This window comes from Microtus oregoni, unplaced genomic scaffold (assembly GCF_018167655.1).
Source record: "Microtus oregoni isolate MIOR12 unplaced genomic scaffold, Mior012 000021F_ref0000039, whole genome shotgun sequence".
NCBI lineage: Eukaryota > Metazoa > Chordata > Mammalia > Rodentia > Cricetidae > Microtus > Microtus oregoni.
Window position 1 is genome coordinate 18,983,746 of NW_024543080.1, and position 22,675 is coordinate 19,006,420.

Genomic DNA, 22,675 nt, shown 5'->3' on the forward strand with positions numbered 1-22,675 from the left:
CAGAAGTCCAGATAAACCTTTCCTTACATTGCCTTGCTCACAGGAAGGAAAGGTTGACAAACACAGAAAACAGGCAAAAGAGAAGTGGGCTGTTGTGATTCCCTAAGCATGGAGTTCAGAAGCCTTTGGAACTAGCTTACAGAAGGGACTTGGAAGAGTTTAGAGAAGTGAGCTACCAAAAGCCAAGACTGTTAAAAGGCAGAACCAGTTAGGCAACTCTGATGGGAGAAGATCAGAATGCTGACAGGAATGTAGACAGCTAAGGGCCAGGTTCATAGTTTCAAATGGAAACAAGAACTCAGGAGGAAAGAACTAGAAGCCATGTGTGTTACAGTGTAAGTTCTGTGCATCCCTGAGACTTGTGACAATGTCATAAATGTCAAAATACTAATTAACCTGGAGGAGAAAACTTCAGGCAGTGGCGTACTCGTGTGACTTGGTTATGTCTGGCAGCTGTTAGCCAGGTAATTACAGCAAATGCCAGAGCAGAGAAGTTGAAAGACCGCAGGCTGGGCCAGAAAATAAATAAGAGTAAGGTGGGGCCAGCAAAGGGATGGCTGTTGAAGAAAGCAGCCACACCAAAAATCAGCCCCAGCCTTTGTAACTGGATAAGAAACCCTGAGAGCTCGGCTGGTCCATGCTCATCCTGGCTCACAAATATAACCCCTGTGAGAGACTAGGCTTTGAGGAAGGAACAGGGGTGCTTCCCTCTTCACACCCTGGCAAGTATTTCTCAGTGGCTGCTGCAGCCATGGTCCAAGTAGGCCTGGCTACTGCTCAAACTGGAGGCCGACATGTGAACCTCATGCTTCAGCCTCAAGTAGCTAGCTGTAAATAATCTTAAAACGATTGCTGGGTGTGGTCTGTTTGAGGCAGGAGCCAATTTCTCATTCTTAATATATTTCATTTAGGAAAGAACCACTAAATCATACTCTACTCACTGATCTGTTTCTGTACATGTTAGGTTCCTTTTATGCAGGTTTGTTATATTTGATTTAGTCAGATAAGGATAATAAAGATTAGTCCTTATCTTAATTATAATGGCCCTAAAAACCCAGTATCAATCAATGTTCCTTTTAAGGAACAATCAATGTTCCTTCTATGTTACTTTTGGCTCTTTGTTTCCATATGAATTCTGAAATTTCAGAGTACCCAACTGTAGAAAATACATACTATCTAGTTAGTCTAGAATGGCTGCATCTGTACTGATCATATACAGTTTTCCCCATCATTATTTCCTAAACAACACAGCATTACAACTATTTACATTGTATAAGGTATTAGATAGTTAAGCTCTATAAGAAATATAAATGTGATTTAAAGATATGGGACAATGTATAGATTATATGCAGTATTAAGCTGTTTTATACAACAAACTTGAGAATCTTCAGATTTGAGTATCTGAGGATGTCCTGGAAGCAATCTCCTGCAGATACTGAGGGCTAATTATCAAGAAAATTAACAGTGAGCTTCACTTTTTAGTCTGATTATTGGTGTTTATAAGACCAAACCACAATAATCACAGCTAGCCACTACAGATGCCTGCAATATTCCAGTAGTCTTAAGTGTGACATGCATGTTGTTCATCTATTACACTTTCACAGAAACCCCAAGAAACAGAAGTGCTAGTCTTAAGACATAAATGAAAAACACCGGAAGACAGAAATCAAGAAACTGGTCTAGACAGGAAGCCAGATTTGAACCAAGTAACAAGTCTCAGAGCACACACTTTTCCTCGCTGCATATCAGTTTACAAAGACATACAGAACACTAAAAGCATCAGTGGCCCAGTCATCCATCTAATATAATATTCCCCAAATCCTTTGATAAATTACCTGGTGATTCATATATGTCAAATGTTCAATAGTCTTCTCTAATTCTGATTTTCCAAAAACATTCATTTCTTGGATATTCTGAAAAAGAATTGCATAGAGAATGTTCATCTGTATCAAATAATCACAAAAGTAAGTAATGCAAGTTTGTCTCCTATTGCACAGACTCTATAAATGTTTTAGAAAGGTCAGGCATTTTACAAAAGCATTTTTTCAGTTAGAAAACGTTATGTTTCCAACCTTCATGTGTCACACAGAGAAGAAAATAGCGTGGACTCATTTAAAAAGACTTAGCTGGATGGATCCTTGTTAACACAGGCATCATACGGGGAGAGCACACTAAGTCACAGGGCAGGAATGCGCCCTCACAAGAGGAGATGTACATTCCCCACCAACACCCACTTTTTTTTTTTTTAAACAGGGCCACTCATAGAACCAAGAATCTCATGCTAGATTAGAGCTCAGAGGTAAGAAAAACAGGAATCAGAAGAAAATACATGACAAGGAAGATATAGGGAATGGAATAAGATTAGTTTAAGAACTGGCTGGTATAGATGGTTTGTTTTCTGGTTATATTATATCACAAGCTCCAGCTGCTGCCAAGTCAAGGGCACAGAATGTCATGGTCACTGAGTTTTTCTAGCGGAGATGTTTACTCGTATTCATGCTATTCATTAGAAAGCTGGATTCCATACGATTGTACATCTAGTTTAAGGGATCACGGCTGTGTTAATTAAATCATTTAAACAGTGCTGATATGTGTTCTATATCAAACACCAAGCAAGTTGTCAGGGCGCAGCCATGAGGAAAGTCTCTGACATCATAGATTATATAGAGTAAGAAAGACAGACCTAAAACAAGAAACTAAAATAAAGCCATGAGGGCAGGAGGCCAAGCGTTCAAGGTGATACTAAGTTCTAGAGCAAGTTTAAGTCAGCTTGCGCTACATGAGTCCTTGTCTCAAAATAAATTAAATCCTGTTAGAAAGTGCTCTGCAGGTTGCTAAAGGAAGACGGACATCAAGAGGCACACCGAATCCTAGACCTTGCATATGGCAACACTCACCTGCCAGGTAACATGTGCCACTGGTGCAGCGGTGGCAGGGCTGTCACAGGGTACCCCTTTCTCATTAGACTCAAAGCCTGCTCCACAGAGGGAACTGCATGGCTACTGAGTCTGCTGTTGTAAATGGCCATGCTGTTAAAGTGCCTCCAAATGCTTGCGCTCACACCTACACACCTGGGCTGCTCTCTCGACCTTCTTTGCAGGGGGCCACAGCCAATGGAGAGATGCAGAATCGCCCAAGTGTTGAGAATAAGAGGCTTACACCGGACATGGATATCAACTCCCTCTCTCCAACCGAGGCTAAGGGAATGTCAGAGAAGGGGAGCCAGGAAGGGTGTGAGAGCTGCAAGCTGGGGAAGGGTGCTGTGAAGTGCTGTCCTCCAGACACGGCATGGCCACCACACTCCCGCACTCACAGCTGCTGGGATTATGTGCACAAGGCACACACAAAACCAAGCCAGTCAACACTGTTGTACAGGTGGAGTAGATGGTCTCCAGGTCACACCCTTCACTGAGGAGTTGCTGGCAGTTGATAGTCTGAAGAGGGAGAATCATTCTTTTGTAAGGATATGATTGTTGATAAAATTCCTATGCCCCAGTGGATGGCCCAAAACCACACATATAGGCAGCAATGACTCCAGTTATTAAAAAAAGAGAGAGAGAAAGAAGGAAGGAAAGGAAGAAAGAAAGGAAATTGAAACATGAGGGGAGTTGGGAGGGGCTAAGAATAATAAATATGATCATACTTCATTTATAAACATGCATGAAATTCTCAAGCATAAAGGAAAATAAACATAAACAAGTAGGTTTTTTTTACTAGGCAAGGAGCTTTATTTTCATATGTCAATAGTCATCTAGAGCCTCGTGCCCACTGCCTGAGGCTTAACCTGGAGCTAGAGGATGAGTACAGAGACATCTGAAGAGGTGGAAGACTCTCAGTCCACTGCAGGAGACTCATGGCAAGAAAAGGCCCCTTAAGCCAAGAGTCTGGAGAAAAAGGAGTAGGAAATAGCAAAAATGAGTGTCGGGGAAAGATGACAGGCCTTAACATAGGCCAGGGCTGATCGCTAATGATCTTTTAACAGGTAATTAACTTTACTAGAAGTAACATGACCAGACTTACATCTTTGAAAGGTGCGTCAGAGCACAAGGGCAACACTGTAAGAATGCCCGTGAGCATAGCCACAACAGGATGGGGGCAGAAGACAAAGAAGAGAACAACTGAAAGGAAGGGAGGGAGGATGCAAGGAGACTGTAAACACAGACAAGGGGGGGCTAGGCAAGTTATTTAAATTCATTCAAATCCAGGGCTCTCGTCTCTACACAGGAACCATCAGAAAGGCTTTTGTGAAGATTACTGTGATGGCTCCTGTTTAAAAAGCACTGGGAACAGTTAGCTGTTCAGGAGGCAGCACCGATGGCCCTGGCTGACAGCTGTCACTCAGAGCTTTCAGGGAGAGCTTAGTCTCAAAGGCTGCTGGAGAGCAGGGTCAGGAGACAGGAGGCAGGAAACACTCCAGAAGGCTGGAGGAGTCAGGAAAGTAGAGCTGTTTTTTTTTTTTTTTTTTTTTTTTTTTTTTTTTTTTTTTTTTTTTTTTTTTTTTGTTTTTTTGTTTTTCGAGACAGGGTTTCTCTGTGGCTTTGGAGCCTGTCCTGGAACTAGCTCTGTAGACCAGGCTGGTCTTGAACTCACAGAGATCCGCCTACCTCTGCCTCCCGAGTGCTGGGATTAAAGGCGTGCGCCACCATCGCCCGGCAAGTAGAGCTGTTTTTAAGAGAAAGTTCTCTTGGAAATTCACAAAATCCGGCCTCCTACAACCCAGAAGGGTCTACTAATCAGAATGCAGCCTTTCTGAGCTGTTAGCACTAATACGGTGTTTTAAAAAGTCTATTTTTACATTTCTGGTCATTACAACAGATACGGAAAAGGGTAAGTGCGTAGCTGTGCTAAAGGGTGCCATATTGCACAGAAGCTTTCTCTCTGGTAATTTTAACTGACTTTATTTTTTTTCTAGAAGGCAGCATTCCAAAAGACTCCCATTAAAAACATTCTTACACTGCCTTTGGGTATAAAACTTTAACTAAGATTTGTAGCATAAAGACTATGCTTAAAGTGTTTAGTTTTTGTTCCTAAGTAGTTACTTTCAAAGCATTTATTTCATAATATTAAGTGGAAGCATCCATGGCTTCTACAATAAGAACACTCATTACTACACTTATTCAGGAGCAATTATAAGACTCGTAATCCACCGAAGAGGAATAAAAACTGCACACAAACACTCCTACGAGCATTACCCATGGACGAACCTTAAGGATAGCATGCTGAGAAACACCAAACATTAAAACACATGTGGACTGGGATAGCTCAGTGGTAGAGTGATTCTCTTGTACATGCTAGACCCTGGGTTCAATGCCCAGCATCACAAAATGAAAAAATGATCACGTTTAATGATTCAGTTCATATGAAATGTTCACAGAAGGCAAACGCACGGAGGCAGAAAGTGAATTAGTAGTGCCTACAGCAGAGAAGGCCTGGGGCAAACTGAAGCTATTATAATGGACACAAGATTCCTTTCTGTGGTAATGAGTTTTTCTAAGATTAATTATGCTGGAAGTTATAAAAGACAGGGAGAAAAGGGATAGCAAAAGCCACTGAACTGTCCCTTTCATTAAATAGGTAAACTGTCTGCTAGGTGAAAAATAACCATTGTCATTAAGTAAAGAAGAAAAGACTATCTACCTACAACAATCCCAAATTCAGGGTGTGGCATATTGCTTCTGCAAGGACTGATGGCAAATGCCTTGGGTCCTGGAGCTTAATGTGCCCGCTCTGACTTCCCAACTCTGCTACCATGGAAAGCAGCTATGGACAACACCTAATCAGTGCTGGAATACTCTAGCTATGGGGCCACACATGAACAAGGTGCTTCAGTTTGGGCTGCGGCTAAGCTGGCTCCACCTCGGCGGATATACTAAGTAGTAACTTCCCAGGAAATCACAGTCATGGGGTGGCAGCTGGGCAAGGGTATAATAAGGCATGCTACTTCACTTTCTCCCCCAGTACTCAATCAGTTCCTTTCCAAAGGATATAAGCTGAATTACTGACCTTCAACTTCTCTCGCAGAGCTTCCTTTTCTGCTGTGATTCTTCTTAAGTCAGATAATGCACGCTCTTTCTCCTCCATACAACTAACAAGACTGTTGGGGACTGTCATATTAGTAGAATCCTCTCTCAGTGCACACAACTCTTCCTTAGCCTTCAAGCAGTAAGAGATAGAAAAGTACTTTAGATATATTCCATTATTTTTAAAAAGGCTTGGGATACGGATACATTAAATACATGCTTCTTTCCCTTTCTTCCCAAATCCCAATAAAATAAAAGTAAAAGGATTAAAATTAAATACTAAAGTCCCAAAGGCAAGAAGAGTGAAAGAAGCTGCAGCCACACAACACTGGAAACTAGAAGTAGACGGACAGAGAAGAATTAACTAGGTAGACTCCAGAAGGCTGAGAGCTAAGTCTACTGTGGGGAGCTCCATGTAGTGAACGCCCTGCCAAGTCCTAGAAAAGCTCACAAAAGTGAACATGTCTCTTTTCACTTCAATGTCTTCCCCTCCTGTCAAAACAGTGAGGGACTTCATGAGAGAGAGGTGTGGACAAACCAGCTACAAACTCCAGGATTTGTTCAGTCAGCTTCCTGTCTGCCAGCTCAGGCTCTGTAGCAGGGCCAGGCTGTGGCAGTGCTGGCCCCCCAAAGCAGATTTTCCCCAAGAGCATACAACACCGTCTCTCACTGCCCGGTTAGCCTGGGCTAATAGTTTCTGGAGACCCACCTGTCTTGACCCCTCAAGTGTTCACCTTACAGATGAGAGCCAGTATGCCTGGATTTGAGTTGTTAGGGATCTGACCCAGGGCCTCAGGCTTGTGTGGCAGGCACTCTGACGACAGAGCCATCGTCATCTTCTCAGAATTAGAGGCTAACTTAAGAGCCAGCAATTCAAACAGGGGCTGCATATCCAGTTTATCCCTAGGACTCAGATATGTGGTAGCATGTCTAAAGCTCATGACAGTTTTGACACAGAGTCAGCTAAGGTCTCTTCAGTTAATTTTAGAACAAAGAGACCATCTCTAACTGACCCGACACATTGATAAACTAGAAAGAGGGAAAACAAACATGAAAAACGAAGAGAAATTTCTGTTTTGAGAAGACGATGACAGTCCAAACTACTACCACTTATCATCTTAATTGGGGAGGGAAATCCTGAGTCCCATGTGTCAGGAAAACACGCAGGATAGAAAGGGGCTCCATTATAGCTAACTGAGTTGAAATGACCTGTGCAATAATTAGGACCCACTCCTTACTTCGTTATACAAGACACTGAGTTTGTCCCTTTCCGCTGTGAGTAGCTTCACATTGCACTGAATATCCTCCATGTATTTTTCAAATCTCTCTAGCATGCGTTGGAGCTCATCTCGTTCTCTTGAGATCAGATGAATGTCTGAACTGTGATCGCCCTGAAACAATTACACAGATCCACATTATCATTTGTTATAATTACAACCGCACGGCTGTCACAGAGACGCTGGTGACGAGGCTGGCTGCAGCAGGCTCACAGACAGAAGAACAGAAGTTCTTTCTATGTAATTAAAGGATAAATTCCGGAGAGCAGATGAAAGCACTGGCAGGAATGGTGCAAACTTCCTGGCTTTGGGTTCTCAGGAAGGTGCACGGCTGCCAATAACACCACCTGTGCAGATCTCATCAGAGGCTTCCACAGGTGCCCCCCGAGCTGCTCTAGTGCACACCAGTGGCACCTAACTATAACCTCTAGACCAGGAGATCGGCAGCACCTAGAAGCTTGGTGTGCACATCAAGTGGAGGGCCCATGCTGGGCTCCTTGGGAGGAGAGCATAGGACATTTTGTCAGGTCTTCTAGTCATTCTGATGCATGCTAAGTGCTCAGAGTCACTTCTTTATAACTCTCCCAAGGAAGAGTCCAGGGAGGTATGTGTGTCCTGTCTTCTATGAATGACCATTATGGCTGGCATCTCAGGTAAAATAGCCCCAACTCTTGTCCCAGCTTCATACCACATGAGGTCCATCTGTGCAACGGTACAAGTCAGTACCTATTGAGATGTGAACTGACTAACCAAAATTTCTTCCAACAATCCACTGATTTCCAACATTTCTAAGAATATATCTGCTATCATAGCATAATTCAAAAATCATGACTGCCATGAGGATGGTAAATTTACAGCGTGTCAATGACCTAAATATAGAAACCCAGATAAACTGCTATAGTAATGTGGCAGCTGAAATGATAAGAGCCCCTATAGGCTCATGTTTGAATACTTAGTTTTAAGTTGTTGGAACTGTTTAGAAAGGATTGGGAGACGTGACCTTGATGGAAGAGGTGCCACTGGGAGCAGGATTTGAAGCTTCAAAAAATTCCCTTTCCCAGTATGCTTTCTGCTTCCTGCCTGTGGATCCAAATGTGAACCCTCAGCTGTTCCTGCCACTCCCTTGTTCCACTTTCATGGCGTGGATCTCTCTGAAGCCATAAGCCTAATTTACACTTTAGTTTACAAGTTGCCTGGGTCCTAGTGTTTTGTCACAGCAAGAGTAAAGTAATACAACTGGACAGATATCCACTGAGCACAGACAACACCCGTGACGATTCAGTATGTGGTGGAAACGTGTGAGGCAGCTTCCACATAGGAACAAGCACAACTAAAGCATGCTGGACATAGCTGGATATCGCGGCTGCATTAAAGGGCAAAGCTGTTTTACACAGCAGCTGAAAAACATAGAGGAAAACCTGAGACCTAACATCTTACAGAATGTAGTCTGCACACCCTGGAAACGGAGTGCAATGAATAAAGACCCATAACTGTTTTCATTACTGACTTAAATGTCACTTTCTACAAGGACTCCTTCCAGATTCTCCACATAACTCAGATGTATGTTCTGAATTGCTCTGGACAGTCTTCATCAACACTTAATATAAATGAGATAGTAAAGTTACTTAGCAGCCAGGGATGTAGCTCAATGGAAGATATACCCCTAAATTTACATACTGTAAAGGGGTATGATGTAAATTTTTACATTAATGTACTTACTAGATTGAATTTCTGTCAGAGACACAGGGCTCCTGTTCCTGTCATTTTGTGTTCAGTAGCTGGTATGACACCTGGCTTTACTGCTTGAGGAAGAATGCTAAACTTTTCTGCAAATGTATCTTGTGTGTAATATTTACATTAGTATTACGCAACGTATGTTAACACCCTTTCTCCACTATTATTCTCAACACATTAATAAGCAACAAGCACAGTGCTGAAGATACAATATCAAGAATCCCTTTTCTTCTTACTTTGGGACAGGGTCTCACTATATAACCTTAGCTGCCCCAGAACTTGCTTTGTACCCAGGCTGGCCTTGAATTTATACCAACCCTCTTGCTTCTCCCACAGTACTGAGATTACAGATGCAAATCACCACAAGGAGGGTGTGTGTGTGTGTGTGTGTTTCAGACATAGTCATTTTTTTAACCAGAACTGTTCTGTTGACTTTTCTCAGAATCATCATTTGAGATCAGTGTCTTTGTCGACTAACATAAAATATATTTCTGATATTGATTTATTTAGGAATTATCATCATTACCTCTACAGTCCATGCCTCATTCATCGAAGACATTATACACCTACTGTACTTAATCATACACATCAGAGCCACTTTAAACCAGCAAGCAATAGAGAAACAAACTGTTTCCTAGTTGGGAACTAAATACTATGCTAGAAGACCCGTATGTCGATGACCTCATTCAATCTTTCTAAGCAGATGGAGTTATGTTTCTGTATCTGCACACGAGGAATCAGGGCTGCATGAAGTCAGCTTCTCCAAGGCCTATCATCAGCTGGCACAAGAAGCTGAAACTTGCATCAGGCCTCCAGCTCCAAAGCCTTCCTCGGGCTGTCCTCAGACTCAGATTGGGAGCCACAGTGAGTGTAAGGTTAAAGGGGAAATGCTCCCATCAAAGACAAGACAAGCTCAATGAGGATGGATAATAAAGATCACTGATATGGAAAACGCCTAAATTTTTCCTGACTTATTGTAATTCCAAGAAACTGCTTAACAGTTTACCATAAAACAGGAAGCTGACAGCCACAGCACCAGATCCAGATTGAGAGAGCCCTTGGCTGTCTGCTAACCAAGTGCTTCTACACATGCTTACAATATCTACTTTTAGGCGTGAAATGCACCCCCAGGTCTCCACGCTCACACACTCACTTTACTCAGTTAGTACTGGCGCTGAGAACAGTCACTGAAAGGGATGATGCTCTAACTCTGGTGCAGGAGGGTCTTCTTTCTATGTGTTGCTTTCATTGGTTGAATAAAGAAAACTGCCTTGGCCTTTTGATAGGGCAGCCCTTAGATGGGCGTGGTAGACAGAACAGAATCTGGGAGGAAGAAGGCAGCGTGGCAGACGCCATGCTTCTCCTGCCCAAGATGGACATTGGTTAGACTCATGCATGTAAGTCACGACCTTGTTTTAACATACAGATTAATAGCAATGGGTTAATCAAGATGTGAGAGTTAGCCAGTAAGAGGCTAGAGCTAATGGGCCAAGCATTTAAATGAATACAGTTTCTGTATAATTATTCCAGGTGAAAGCTAACCGGGCAGCGGGCCTGCTCCTCCCTACAACATAACTCTACCACCAAAGCTGGGAAGGACATAAAAGGCTGTTGAGTGTCATGAGGACAGAGCTACTCTGTTAGCAGAAGGAAAGTGCAGCTGTCACACAACATAAATCCTGGAAAGAGCAGAAACGAACAGTATTTTGAGTCTGAGTTCTGGCTTCTGAAAGCCTACAAAGCCTCTCACATGACTCTGCTATTCAACCTAAATTTATAGAAATCAAAATGTTGTCCTTTATTGTTGGATAGTTTCTCTAATAATGCAGGATTCCTCTTACATTGCAAGTTATTGTAAAAACAAAAATCAAGATTAGGACTTTTAAAATTATGTATAAATAATGTTGCATTTATTACAGCAATAAAGCAAAAGGTTTATCTCACACACGCATGCGCACACATATCCCCCTTTGATTACTCTTATAAAAGGTATTACCTTTTCTGAGCATTTGAGTATTGAGGTCTTTTCCCGGGCAGAGTAATTTACAGAACAAGTTCTCCGCTGGATGATATGCTGGAGTTTTTCCAGTTCTTTCTTGTAATAGTCTCGCTCCTCCTCTATGCCTCTCAGGAATGTATCTAAACGAGAGGGCGACTTGTCTCGACGTTTTATCCCATGTTCTAGCCTCATCCTCTCAACTTCCAAAGTCAGTTCTCTTTCTGCAAATTAAAGTAGTTAAGATAATGTTGTGTATATAATGTGGATTAGTCAAATAAATAAACAAAAAACTACTAGCAATCCTGAACTGTTCTGTGTCAACCACAAAGATCAGACATATCGAATAGAGAGAATGAGAAGAAAACAAAAGCCAAACATCAACAATAAATAATGTCCAACAAGTGAGGGCCACCCTCTGCTGAAGTTATCACAGCTGGATACCATCTAGCACTATGAAAGAAGAGTGACGCTTCCCAGAGACCCTCAAGGAGCACTGAGGAAAGCAGAGTCAACAACCCTACAGGCTCACACTTCACTAAGCTTGGGTTTAACACATGCACAAAGAAACCAAAACAACTCATTTTTTCCCAAGAAGCACAATGATTACTTTTCTGCTGCTATTTTTGAGATAGGATGTATAGACTAACTCAAACTCCTGGGCTCAAAATGCCCTTGTGCCCTTAAAATGCCCGGGACTGTAGGAATATATCACCACAAACAATTCAACTCACAATGACTAGTTTTTATCAGTAAAAGTTACTTTTCCATGATCTAAAACAAAGCAAATACTAGCAACCTCACAGAGTTCAGCCTGTGGAACTACACTCCCGACACTGACTAGAGTGGTTTTCATGATGAATGCGATGCTGCCATCTTCCCCTTCATTCATTCAGCAGATGCACAATTTACTAAACGTGACTGAATAATCCATGACACTAGAAAACTCAGGAACTGGCCGTTTTATCCCACGAAGGAATGACCAGCAAGGTCAGAAGAGAGTAGGAAAGCGAGAAGGAATGAGCAACTGTGGTAAATGTTAAAAAGGAATAAGCTAATGCGAGAAGAGCTGGGCTGCATTTGGCTTCAAGCAGGGCAGTTCTGATGGTGAGGTGGAGACAGAGGCCGTCTGGAATGGGGTGAGGAGCTAGAGTAGTGAGGGATCAGACAGAGGCCAAGTGCGGATTTTGAGGCAATATAACAGTGTTCCTTTAAAAAGACTCTGCACTGCAATGTCTGCCATTTCAGAACGGTTTTAGTCTGCCTCAAAGAAGCACACACTTCTACTGTGAAACATTCCAACAGCCTCTCCTGCGCCAACCAGTCAGAATTCAGGGAGGGCTTCCTATTGTGTCCACCCTGCCCAGCATCACTTCTGGTTCACAGCAAGGGCTTGGCACTGTTATTAAACAAATGCACGAAGGATCATCTACTAGTGCAACAAACAGAGGGCAAAGTCACTTTTTATCTTACATTTGGCATCTTACCTGTGACTGCAAAACTTTCCATTTTTTTGCTAAGTCTGTTCTTTTCTTGTTCAAGCTGATGAACAACAGTTTCCAGGTCTGATTTCAGAAGGAGCTCATCATTCAGTCTCTCCTTTTCCTTGTGGCATAAGTCTAATTCCTGCAAAATGGTAATTCTATAATTATGTATCCTAATAACTTTACTAAACATTTCTAATACTTATAGGCAAAATGGATACTTTTGTAGCATATGTATGTATATACATATATACACATATAAAACAGCAATTCATGTGTGTGTGTGTGTGTGTGTGTGTGTGAACCTGCACTGCTTTAATCACTTCAATTGTGACAAACTGCCCCACCCATGAGAGAACAGAACCCAGTCTGCATACTGGGCTGGGACTCTAATCACTGCCATGCTGAACTCTCATCAGAGAAGTTTCCTCTCACAGTAGATGGGAACTAACATCGAGAACCATGATTGGATGATGTACAGAGTGAGAGACATTGGCACTCAGTTCGAAATGGGGTGTCTTTATCAAGCCTCCACCCCCAAGGATCAGGGCTCTGTGTGGAAGAGGATCGGAAAGCTGGTAAGAGTCAGCAGCGATGTGGATAACTACAAGGAAACAGTGTCTTCTGCACACAAGACAACTGATGCACAAAGGGACTCGCAGAGACTGCGGCAGCACACACGGCCTGCTCAGGGTTCATGGCCAGATGTGGGCCCAGCAGAGAAGGGAAAATGGACACAGTCTCCCACCCCTAATGGAAAAGCTATCTGCAATTGATACCTGCTGGGAAAGGGAAAGTCAGTATTGTCCAATAGAGTGCCACTTTGTATATTAACCATACTCCAAGGCGGGCCCCATGCCCAGCTGGCCAGACAAAATGGACTCCATGTTTTCATGTGCATTTTTATTTTTGTTTTGGTAATTTTTTTGGTCTTACCAGTAGGGTTTTCATTTGTTTTGACAATTGTTTTTGTTTTGTTTTAGAGGAAGGGAGAGATTGAGAAAGAGAGATAAGAAAGTTGGGTAGAGAAGGAGAATTTGGGAGAAGTGAGGGGAGAAAAAGTATGATCAAAATAAACTGCATGTAAAAAAAATTAAAAGCAAAACACACACACACACACTAAACACACCACGAAGCCCATGCTAATAATGCTCTTTTGTGGAAGGTAGAACCCTTACGTTTTATTCACTACTCATTTGTTTAGCACATCGTCCCACTTCTCTCTGGCTGAGTACGACTGTGCACAACACAACTTATTAATGCCTATGTTTAAAGAGCACAGCAGTGCAGACCAGTGACAAAGTCACTGCTTCTGCCATGGCAAATGTGTAGTGAACATCAGCAATCAATTATTAGCTCAGAAATACATAAAGTATAAAACTAACAGGAAATATAAGAACCTGCTGGCAGTGTCAGCCAATGTCACAGAAACCGACCATGGATCTGAGACAAGCACCGCTGACCGCCCTCAGCACTCAGTGTGCAGACAATAGTGAACCACAGTAAACCCTCCTGCACACACATGTATGTGTGAGTTCTCTTCTCTCATTCTCCCTTTCCAAATGCCTTTAGCATACTGCTTCAAAGACGTATAGAGTGAAATTTCTTGTTTATAACATTCACCTCTTATAAGTCCTGCTGTTACTTAAAATGCAGCGAGTCCAGATGACTCTTTTCCCTGAAAGTCCCACTGTCCATCATGAAGCCACTATCGTGCTGTTCATGCTATGTGTTCAAAAATTCACGAATAGTGAATACAGGCTACCATCCCATAGAAACAGCATGTCCCCAGAAAACAGCAGTGTAGACTATACATAACGAAGAGATGCAAGTTTCTGTTGGTCTTTGCTTCTAATCATACAGGGAACCCTTCCAACATAGTAGGTTATCACAAGGAAGACAGCCTTCTACCTCTGAATGACGGCCAGTTTAACCTGTAAGGCATTCTCCTAATTCCACACTGGGCCCCTATATTGAGGAGTCTCTTTGGATAAAGCCTGTCTTTCTCACCAAAGGCCATAGGGACAAGCATTGTGACTAGAAAAATAGCTTGAATTACATCAAACAAAGCAATTAAAAGGAGAATGACTACTTCTAATAGCAACAAATAAACACCAGTTCTTGATCTTACTATCACTAGGAAACTGCTAAGATAAAGTAGTTAGAGGAATACAGAATTCCTGCCAGGGGCTCATATTCCGTGTTATCTATAAACCCAGGTTATGAAAGATTAGAGAGTGATAAAACTACATAAGCACAGTGTGGAACATTCATAACTCGGCTACAGAAAGGAACGGAATTCCCATTCATGCTATGACCTCACAAACCTTGCAAACACGCTAAGAAGCCTGATGCAAAAGGCCACACAATACATGATGATCCATTTATACAAGCTGTCAGAATGAGAACTCTAGAACTGAAGGTAGGTGAGTGGCTGCCAAGGGCTAAACAGAAGGTAATGGGATGACTACTGATAAATATAAGGTTTCTTTCCAAAATGATGATGTTCTGGAATTAGCAGTGATGGTCCTACAATTCTGTGACTATGCCAAAACCACACAGTCCACTAAAAAGACTGAATATTATCCATATACATTGTTTCTCAAGAGACTTATAAAATCTGGGCATCAATTCCATGCTCAAAACACTGACGATAGTGTGACATCAACTTACCAGTTGAAGTTTTGCCATTTTTTCCTCAAGGTTCCTCATTTCACAGAGGTTTCTTTTAATCTCTTTCTAGGAATAAAAAGTCTATTAGGTGAGCATTACTATGGCGTAAGGAGTAAGACCAGCTGGTACGCACTCTCTGTCAGTAAAGTCTAGGACCCTCGTTCAGTGACTAGAGGGTGAAGTTGAGATGATAGCTCTGTTTAACACTGCACTGCCCTGAAAGCTGTGTGGACTCGCTTATCAAGTAGAGAAGCACTTCGAGTTTCCCGTCTCGGGCCTCAGCTCTGGGGAATGAAGGTGCTCATTTCCTAACCATCTTCCTCATGTTCTCAGCTGCTTTGATTAACCTGGATCTCTTGCACCACAACTGAGAGAGCAGAAACCACTGAAAGACTGTGATCCAACAGCATCTTTTGTTGCGTCAAGTTGACATCTATGGGCCTTGTCAACGGGCCATGAGGAGTCACATTCAATGCTGCGCATGTGGAAGCACAGAATGGACAGAAAGGAGTGGAACAAGGGAGGAAAGACACCGAGGATAGTAATGCACTAAAACCGGAAACGCGGAGTCACAACTACGAATTCGTTACCCCCACACCTTTCCCCAGATCTGAAGAACAAGCCCAGGGCCTCGTGCATGTGGGCAAGCACTCTGCAAACTGGGCTACGTCCCCAATCCACATCTTCGTCCCAGACTGTTTGGCTATACAGTCTCTTGAGAGTCCATATATACTTCCAGACTATTTTCCACTTTAGAAAAACTGGCACTGCATCCTGGTAGGACTTGAGTTGACTTCAGAGACTGTGTGGTTTTACAACCTATAAATGCACACAGGATGCCTTTCCACTTACACGCCCTTTAATTTTCATGAATGTTCTAGTATGTCTAAAGTTTTCACCTAACTGGTTAAGTTCATTCTTGCTGATGCAGCTGCAAAAGGATTAATTAATTTCTTTGTTTGATTTTCTTTATTTTTAGTATACGAAATTGTATGTGATTTGTGTGTGTGTGTGTGTGTGTGTAAGATGCAATTTGTTAAACTTATTTATCCTATCTCATTGTGTTCAAATCTTTGAATTTTCCAAAATTAAGGTCATATAACATATGAACAAAAATTTTTACTATTTCTTTGAAAAGTGTATGCCCTTTACTTTATTCTGTTTTATTTATTTATTTGTCTAATTGCTGAGAAGGCATCACAGTACTGTTTTAGTTTTAGATATGGTTTCACAGTGTATGGCAAGCTAGCCTAGAACACACAGTCTTCCTGCTTCAGTCTCTCTGTAAATGCTGGAAAATGTTTTAATAATACCTTTAGGGGCTGGGAAGATGGCTCAGAGGCGAACGCACAAGCAGCACAAGCTTAATGACGAGAGTGCAGCTCCCAAGTACCCATATGAAAGTTGGGCAGGTTTGGCAACAACTCTAATCCCAGCAGTAAGGAGGCCGAGCTGGGATCCCTAGGGCAAGCTCACAAGCTAGACAAAGCTGAAACAGTAAGCTCTGAGGTCAGAGGCAGACCCTGCACAGATAAATAAAGGAAGAGTGACTGAGGCAGATAGCCAACGTCAGCTTCAGGCCTCCACACACATGCTCACAGACGAGCATGTTCACCAATGCATATACGTATGCCTACACATGTGAACAAACACACACAAGCATGTACATGATATAAACACATACCCACATGCAATATAATCTTTCAAGGGTTATTGAGCTAAATCTGACAAGAGGACAGACTTCAGAGATAAAATGACAGGGATGGAAGCCACAGAGGACATCAGGGTGGTGTGTAGACCTTTACTCTAGAGCAGGTGTGTTTCAGGAAAACTAAACCAACTACAGCAAAGGCCATCTTCTAACAGGTGAGAACAACGCTTAAGAAAACCCTGAGTTGTTAAAGGTAGAAACATGTCTGCAGCGAGCAAGCAAAGCTGAGCATGGCCATCCCGAGCTCAGTTCACTGTGCTCAGGGCTAGTGAGACCCCACAGCACAGGGCCAGTATCACCTTTGCCTCCCCGAGCTCCTTGTCGGCAGTCTCCAGCACTTCCTCCTTGTGCCTTTCCAGCTGCTGCGCTAGCTGGTCGATTTCCGTTAGCTCCTGGCAGAGCTTTTCGTTCTTGTTACTGAGGTTCACAACTTCGCTTGTCACCGTTTCCTTGGTTTCCACCAGCTCTTGAATATGCTTCTCCAGCTCTTTATTAGCTTGTTGAAGGAAGTCAACCTGAATCCAATTTACAATCATGTGATAAAGTTTCAAACTAAAAGTTCTAAACAACTGCATTTTAAAAGATGCTGAAGTCAAATGAAGCTATTTTTGTATGTGTAACCCTAAATACTATTTATTTTGCCAAACTGACAATATGTACCTCAATGAAAATACATGTCCACTGGCTTTTATTTTTCAAATACTGATGGAGGAAGGTCATTGGCTAATAAAGGCACTGCCCTGGCCCATTTTATTGGTTAGAGGATAGGTGGGAGGAGTAGGCAGAACAGGACGCTGGGAGGAAGAGGAAGTGAGCTCAGGAATCTCAGGAGCAGACGCCTGAGAGAGACGCCATGCCCCGCTCCTGGCATGAAGCTCCGACCCAGGATGGACTAGGCTAGAATCTTCCCGGTAAGACCGGTTCTCACAGATTATTAGAGATGGGTTGATCGGGATGTGAGAATTAGCCTGTAAGTGCTAGAGCTAAAGGGCCAAGCAGTGCTTAAAAGAATACAGTGTCTGTGTAATTATTTTGGGGCATAAGCTAGCTGAGCGGGCGGCTGGGGTGCTGGGGAAGCGGCCCCGCCGCCCCCTATTACTTCAAAATACAGAAGGAAAGGATAAGAAATTTGTGTGAACTTGTTCCCAAAAGAGCTATAAAAATACTACAAGGCTGTCATACTGACATTAGCTTGTGCTGTCCAATACAGTAGCTATTAGCATCTAGATGTAGCTGCCAAGCACTTTTAAACATGGCGACTCTAAACTAAGATGTGCTATAAATGTAAACGGCATGAAGCTTCAAAGTTCTGGGGTTTTTGTTGTTGTTGTTGTTTTAGGAAAGTAAAACTATCACATGCTGAAATGAAGTTTGGGATATACTGGGATAAATACATTATTTGCAATTATACTGCATCCCATCTGTCTGGACTCACGTTTTTATTGGACAGTGTATTTGAATGTTGCCTCTATTGTCTCTGAGCAAACTCCACCTATTACGTACAGACAGCCCCGCAGCCCCGCCCTGTATCTAAACTTCTAAGCTCCCATGTCACACCTTATAGGGCTCTTCTGCTTCTTCCTCTCAGGTGGAGGCCTGGTGCAAGCAGACAGAAGCTGCATGTTTTATCTGTGTTACTCCTTCTTGGCAGTGGTGAGGTTGGACTTGAGACTTGTGTGTTACACAAGCTTTTACTACCAAGCTACACTATCACATTAACAGTCAATAATAGATTACATGTAAATATATGCTGTATAATATGTATATAAAGAACAAAGTGGATAATATTGTGCATCATACAACATATATCACAGACAGTACATATCATCTATAACTTATAGCATATATAAGCATATATCTACCTTAAAATTATCAGTTTTTAAAAATACAGGGTCACCAAGAATTCCCCAAGACACAAAGATAAACTTTGTTAGTATATTTTAAAATATACTAAAACAAAACCTTCTGATTTTTCTCTATATATTTTGTTGCTTTGTTCTTTTGAGATAGGGTCTCATGTAACCCATGACAGTCTAGAATTTACTATGAGGCTGAGACTGGCCATAAACCAGTCTTCCTGCCTCTCTCCCTCCCAAGTACAAGATTACAGGAATGTGTCACGACGCCTCACTCATTCATGGGTTTGAAAAGAGCACTGCCCAGAGACTATGGTCTTCTTTTATGTTTGTAACACTAGACCCATCTTACTTGCTGCTCATTAGGGATTCTGGTCTCTCAAAGCTATTCCTCATTTCTCTGCTCTGTCAGAAACTCCCCAGAGTCATGTATGGTGGCGCACGCCTTTAATCCCAGAACTGGAGAGGCAGAGGCAGACGGATCTCTGTGAGTTCAGGGCCAGCCTGGTCTACATAGAGGGTTTTAGTCAGCCTAGGTTATATAGTAAGACCCTGTCTCAAAAAGAATAAAACAAACAAAAACTCCCTAATAAATAATAAAAACTCCCCTATAAATATAAATAATATAAACTCCCTTATAAAAAATACTTCAGTGAACAAGCCTGCCACTTTATCAACCCACAGGTCATTTTAAGAACCTCACCTTCATCAGGCGATGAAAGGAGACAGAGACAGAGACCCACACGGGAGCACCGGACAGAAATCTCAAGGTCCAAATCAGGAGCAGAAGGAGACGGAGCACGAGCAAGGAACTCAGGACCACGAGGGGTGCACCCACACACTAAGACAATGGGGATGTTCTATTGGGATCTCACCAAGGCCAGCTGGCCTAGGTCTGAAAAAACATCGGATAAACCCGGACTAGCTGAACATAGCGGACAATGAGGAATACTGAGAATTCAAGAACAATTGCAGTGGGTTTTTGATCCTACTGCACGTACTGGCTTTGTGGGAGCCTAGGCAGTTTGGATGCTCACCTTACGAGACCTGGATAGAGGTGGGCAGTCCTTGGGCTTCCCACAGGTCAGGGAACCCTGATTGCTCTTCGAGCAGATGAGGGAGGGGGAATTGATCGGGGGAGGGGGAGGGAAATGGGAAGCGGTTGTGGGGACGAGGCAGAAATCCTTAATAAATAAATAAATTAAAAAAAAAAAAAAAAAAAAAAAGAACCTCAGATTTTTACAGACTCAAGGAAGCAGCCCTGAGAGCCATTACCTGGACATTTAAGTGAGCGATAAGCTTTTCATTGGTTTTATTTCTAGTCTCCAGAGACAGGACATCAGGGGAACGGCCGCCATCCAAAGCAAGTGATAGTCGTTCTATTTCTCGTTCTCTTAGCTCAATCTGAGGAAATAAAGTTGATAAAATTGGGTGTGAAGCAAATCCTGAACCCGGAACTTTCGTTTAGATATGGTCTTTCCTTATGTACCAAGAACACACACAAATAGCTACGGTTTATACTGGAGTCCACAGTGTGAAAACACAGAATATACCAGCGCTATAGGATCAGCACAGATAGCTCTCATGAGTGCTCTTATGGAGTTGATGCTAATTAAATTTTGAGAGTTTTTTTCTCTCCTCTAAAATTGTTTATAAGAACAGAAATGTCTTGGCAGATTATACACATGTTCAAGCACTGGAATAATGCTGACATACTTCAGCGCTTGCTAGAATGGATGAATGTTGGAATGAATGGAAAATATTAACAACTGAGTTGCTATCAAATTCAGTATCAAAAAAGATAGGAAACTAGGGTGAATTTAATTAATAAGTTGATACCAATTCACGAGCAAGAATTGGAAAAATGCACACATACACACCCACACAAACACATACACACACATACTTTGTTTTCCCCCAATTCAGAAAAAAAATGAAGATTCAATTCAATAATTACTGAACACACTGATGGATGGACTTTGAATTCCAGGAACAGAGAACATAACAGGGAGTACTACCAAGCACCCCAACAGTTGCAGCACAACAGGTCTTCAACAGAAGAGTAAAGGAAATGGTATCTTACGGAACCAGTACTGAAAGGGATGAAGTGGCCCACTCTGCAGTCTATGTTTGTACCTATAACATCACCAGAGACCTTGCTAAATTTAGCAGGATGTCCATAAAGGCTATAGCAATGTTGTATCACAAAAAGGGGTGCTCCAGGCAGCCACACCCATACACAAAATCATGGGAAATATCAGAGGCAGCAGAAATGACTCAGCATGACTGGACTGGAGAGAAGCGTGAAGAATTGAGCACTGAGCAAATACAACCCTGATGTGGAATATTTGTACACGATGTAAAGAGATATTGCAATGATTGGTGCAACGAAGAGCTGAATGATCAATAGCTAGGCAGGAGAGGAGACAAGACTTCTGGGGATAGAGAAAGAAAAAGAGCAATCTAGGTATGTAGATTAAACCAGGGGGCACTGAAGAAGTCAGACATACAGCAGAGAGTAGAGGCAACTGGGCCACATGGAAGAACACAGATTAATAAAAACAGGTTAATTTAAGTTATAAGAGCTAGTGGGACAAGCCTAAGCTAATGGCCAAACTTTACACATAAGGCCTGAGAAAGCTTCCTGGCAACAGGTCTCCTAGGTAGGCTCAGCGTACAGAGGCGTGGCTCTTTCAAGAAGCCCTGCTGCACAGCTGAACACATGAGCAGTTGGCACTGGGTACAAATGCCTGCTGCAGGCGGACACAATAAATTCCAAGAGCTGGGGAAGATAAATGCGGCTCCAGAGCCTACACCCTTTGGTATGAGACTAGGCTCTCAGGGAACTGAGGGTGGCAGAGCCAGCTGCCAGTGTGCCATGTGCTAAGCCGGCCCATGCAGCAGTAGCCTAGCAGGTTAAGATCTGGCTCATGTGGTTACAGGAGGCTGCAGATGTGCAAAAAGTCATGTCGAGATCAAGAAAAACTCTGAATAGGCAACAGTGTGTTTAAAAATGTGCTTAGAAGCCGGGCGGTGGTGGCGCACGCCTTTAATCCCAGTACTCGGAAGGCAGAGGCAGGCGGATCTCTGGGAGTTCGAGGCCAGCCTGGTCTACAAGAGCTAGTTCCAGGACAGGCACCAAAGCTACAGAGAAACCTTGTCTCGAAAAAAATAAAAAAATAAAAAAAAATGTGCTTAGATGCTGAAGAAAAAAAGAAAAAGGGTATAAACAGTCATAGAAAAATAGTTTAAAAATAATAGTCTTTAAAGATAAAGTGACAAAGGAAAAAGCCACATAAAGATGGAAAATACACAGAGTGTCTAGATCCTATATGGTGTTTTGTTGACTTTGAATTGTTTAAATGTTAATGAACAAAAAGCAATAGCTATTGAAAGACACTGGATTATGGAAACTGCTAAGTTAAGCCAGTCTATATATTTTTAGAAAGTCTTAACTTCAGAATGGAAGTCATGTTGTGTTGGGGGAGAGGCTATGCCTTTGTTTTCACAATAAACAAAAAGCTACGGATTTCTTCAAAATTAATAAAGACCAGATTTGATTGGGAGAAACCTCCTAAAAATCTTGGCTATAGACATAAAGGAAGAAACAAACAATCAAAACTCTACAGGACAGGTGACATATATGCTGATCCCTTTACTATGGGGACAGCTCTAAGACTAGATGAGACAGGATAAATCCTGTTGGCTACAGAGTCCTCATGACCTATTATTATATGCCATCCTTTTATGTGGCATGGATATAGGTTTGGATATACAGTCCAAATAGAGTTGTCAGATGCACTTTACCTGCTCTAAGGTAAAACAAACATCATCTTTAGCTGACTTGAGCACACCGCTTTTTCCATACTTGTGTTAATACAGACATATATGTTACCTTTAAAAGTTTGTGTGTTTTCAGAAAAA

At 42.3% G+C, this 22,675-nt stretch overlaps 1 protein-coding gene across 3 annotated transcripts in view; it reads right to left on the minus strand.

The window, feature by feature from the left end:
* The window catches only part of Cep135 (centrosomal protein 135), a 58,552-nt gene that overhangs the window by 23,833 nt on the left and 12,044 nt on the right, over positions 1 to 22,675 (minus strand). For all 3 annotated transcript variants that reach the window (XM_041671050.1, XM_041671049.1, XM_041671051.1), the window contains exons 7-14: positions 20,027 to 20,155; positions 17,195 to 17,410; positions 15,185 to 15,250; positions 12,515 to 12,653; positions 11,028 to 11,251; positions 7,259 to 7,411; positions 6,004 to 6,153; positions 1,836 to 1,913 (exon numbers count right to left, since the gene is read on the minus strand). In XM_041671050.1, the coding sequence (XP_041526984.1) occupies positions 1,836 to 1,913; positions 6,004 to 6,153; positions 7,259 to 7,411; positions 11,028 to 11,251; positions 12,515 to 12,653; positions 15,185 to 15,250; positions 17,195 to 17,410; positions 20,027 to 20,155 (1,155 nt within the window). The remainder of the gene's footprint in view (positions 1 to 1,835; positions 1,914 to 6,003; positions 6,154 to 7,258; positions 7,412 to 11,027; positions 11,252 to 12,514; positions 12,654 to 15,184; positions 15,251 to 17,194; positions 17,411 to 20,026; positions 20,156 to 22,675) is intronic.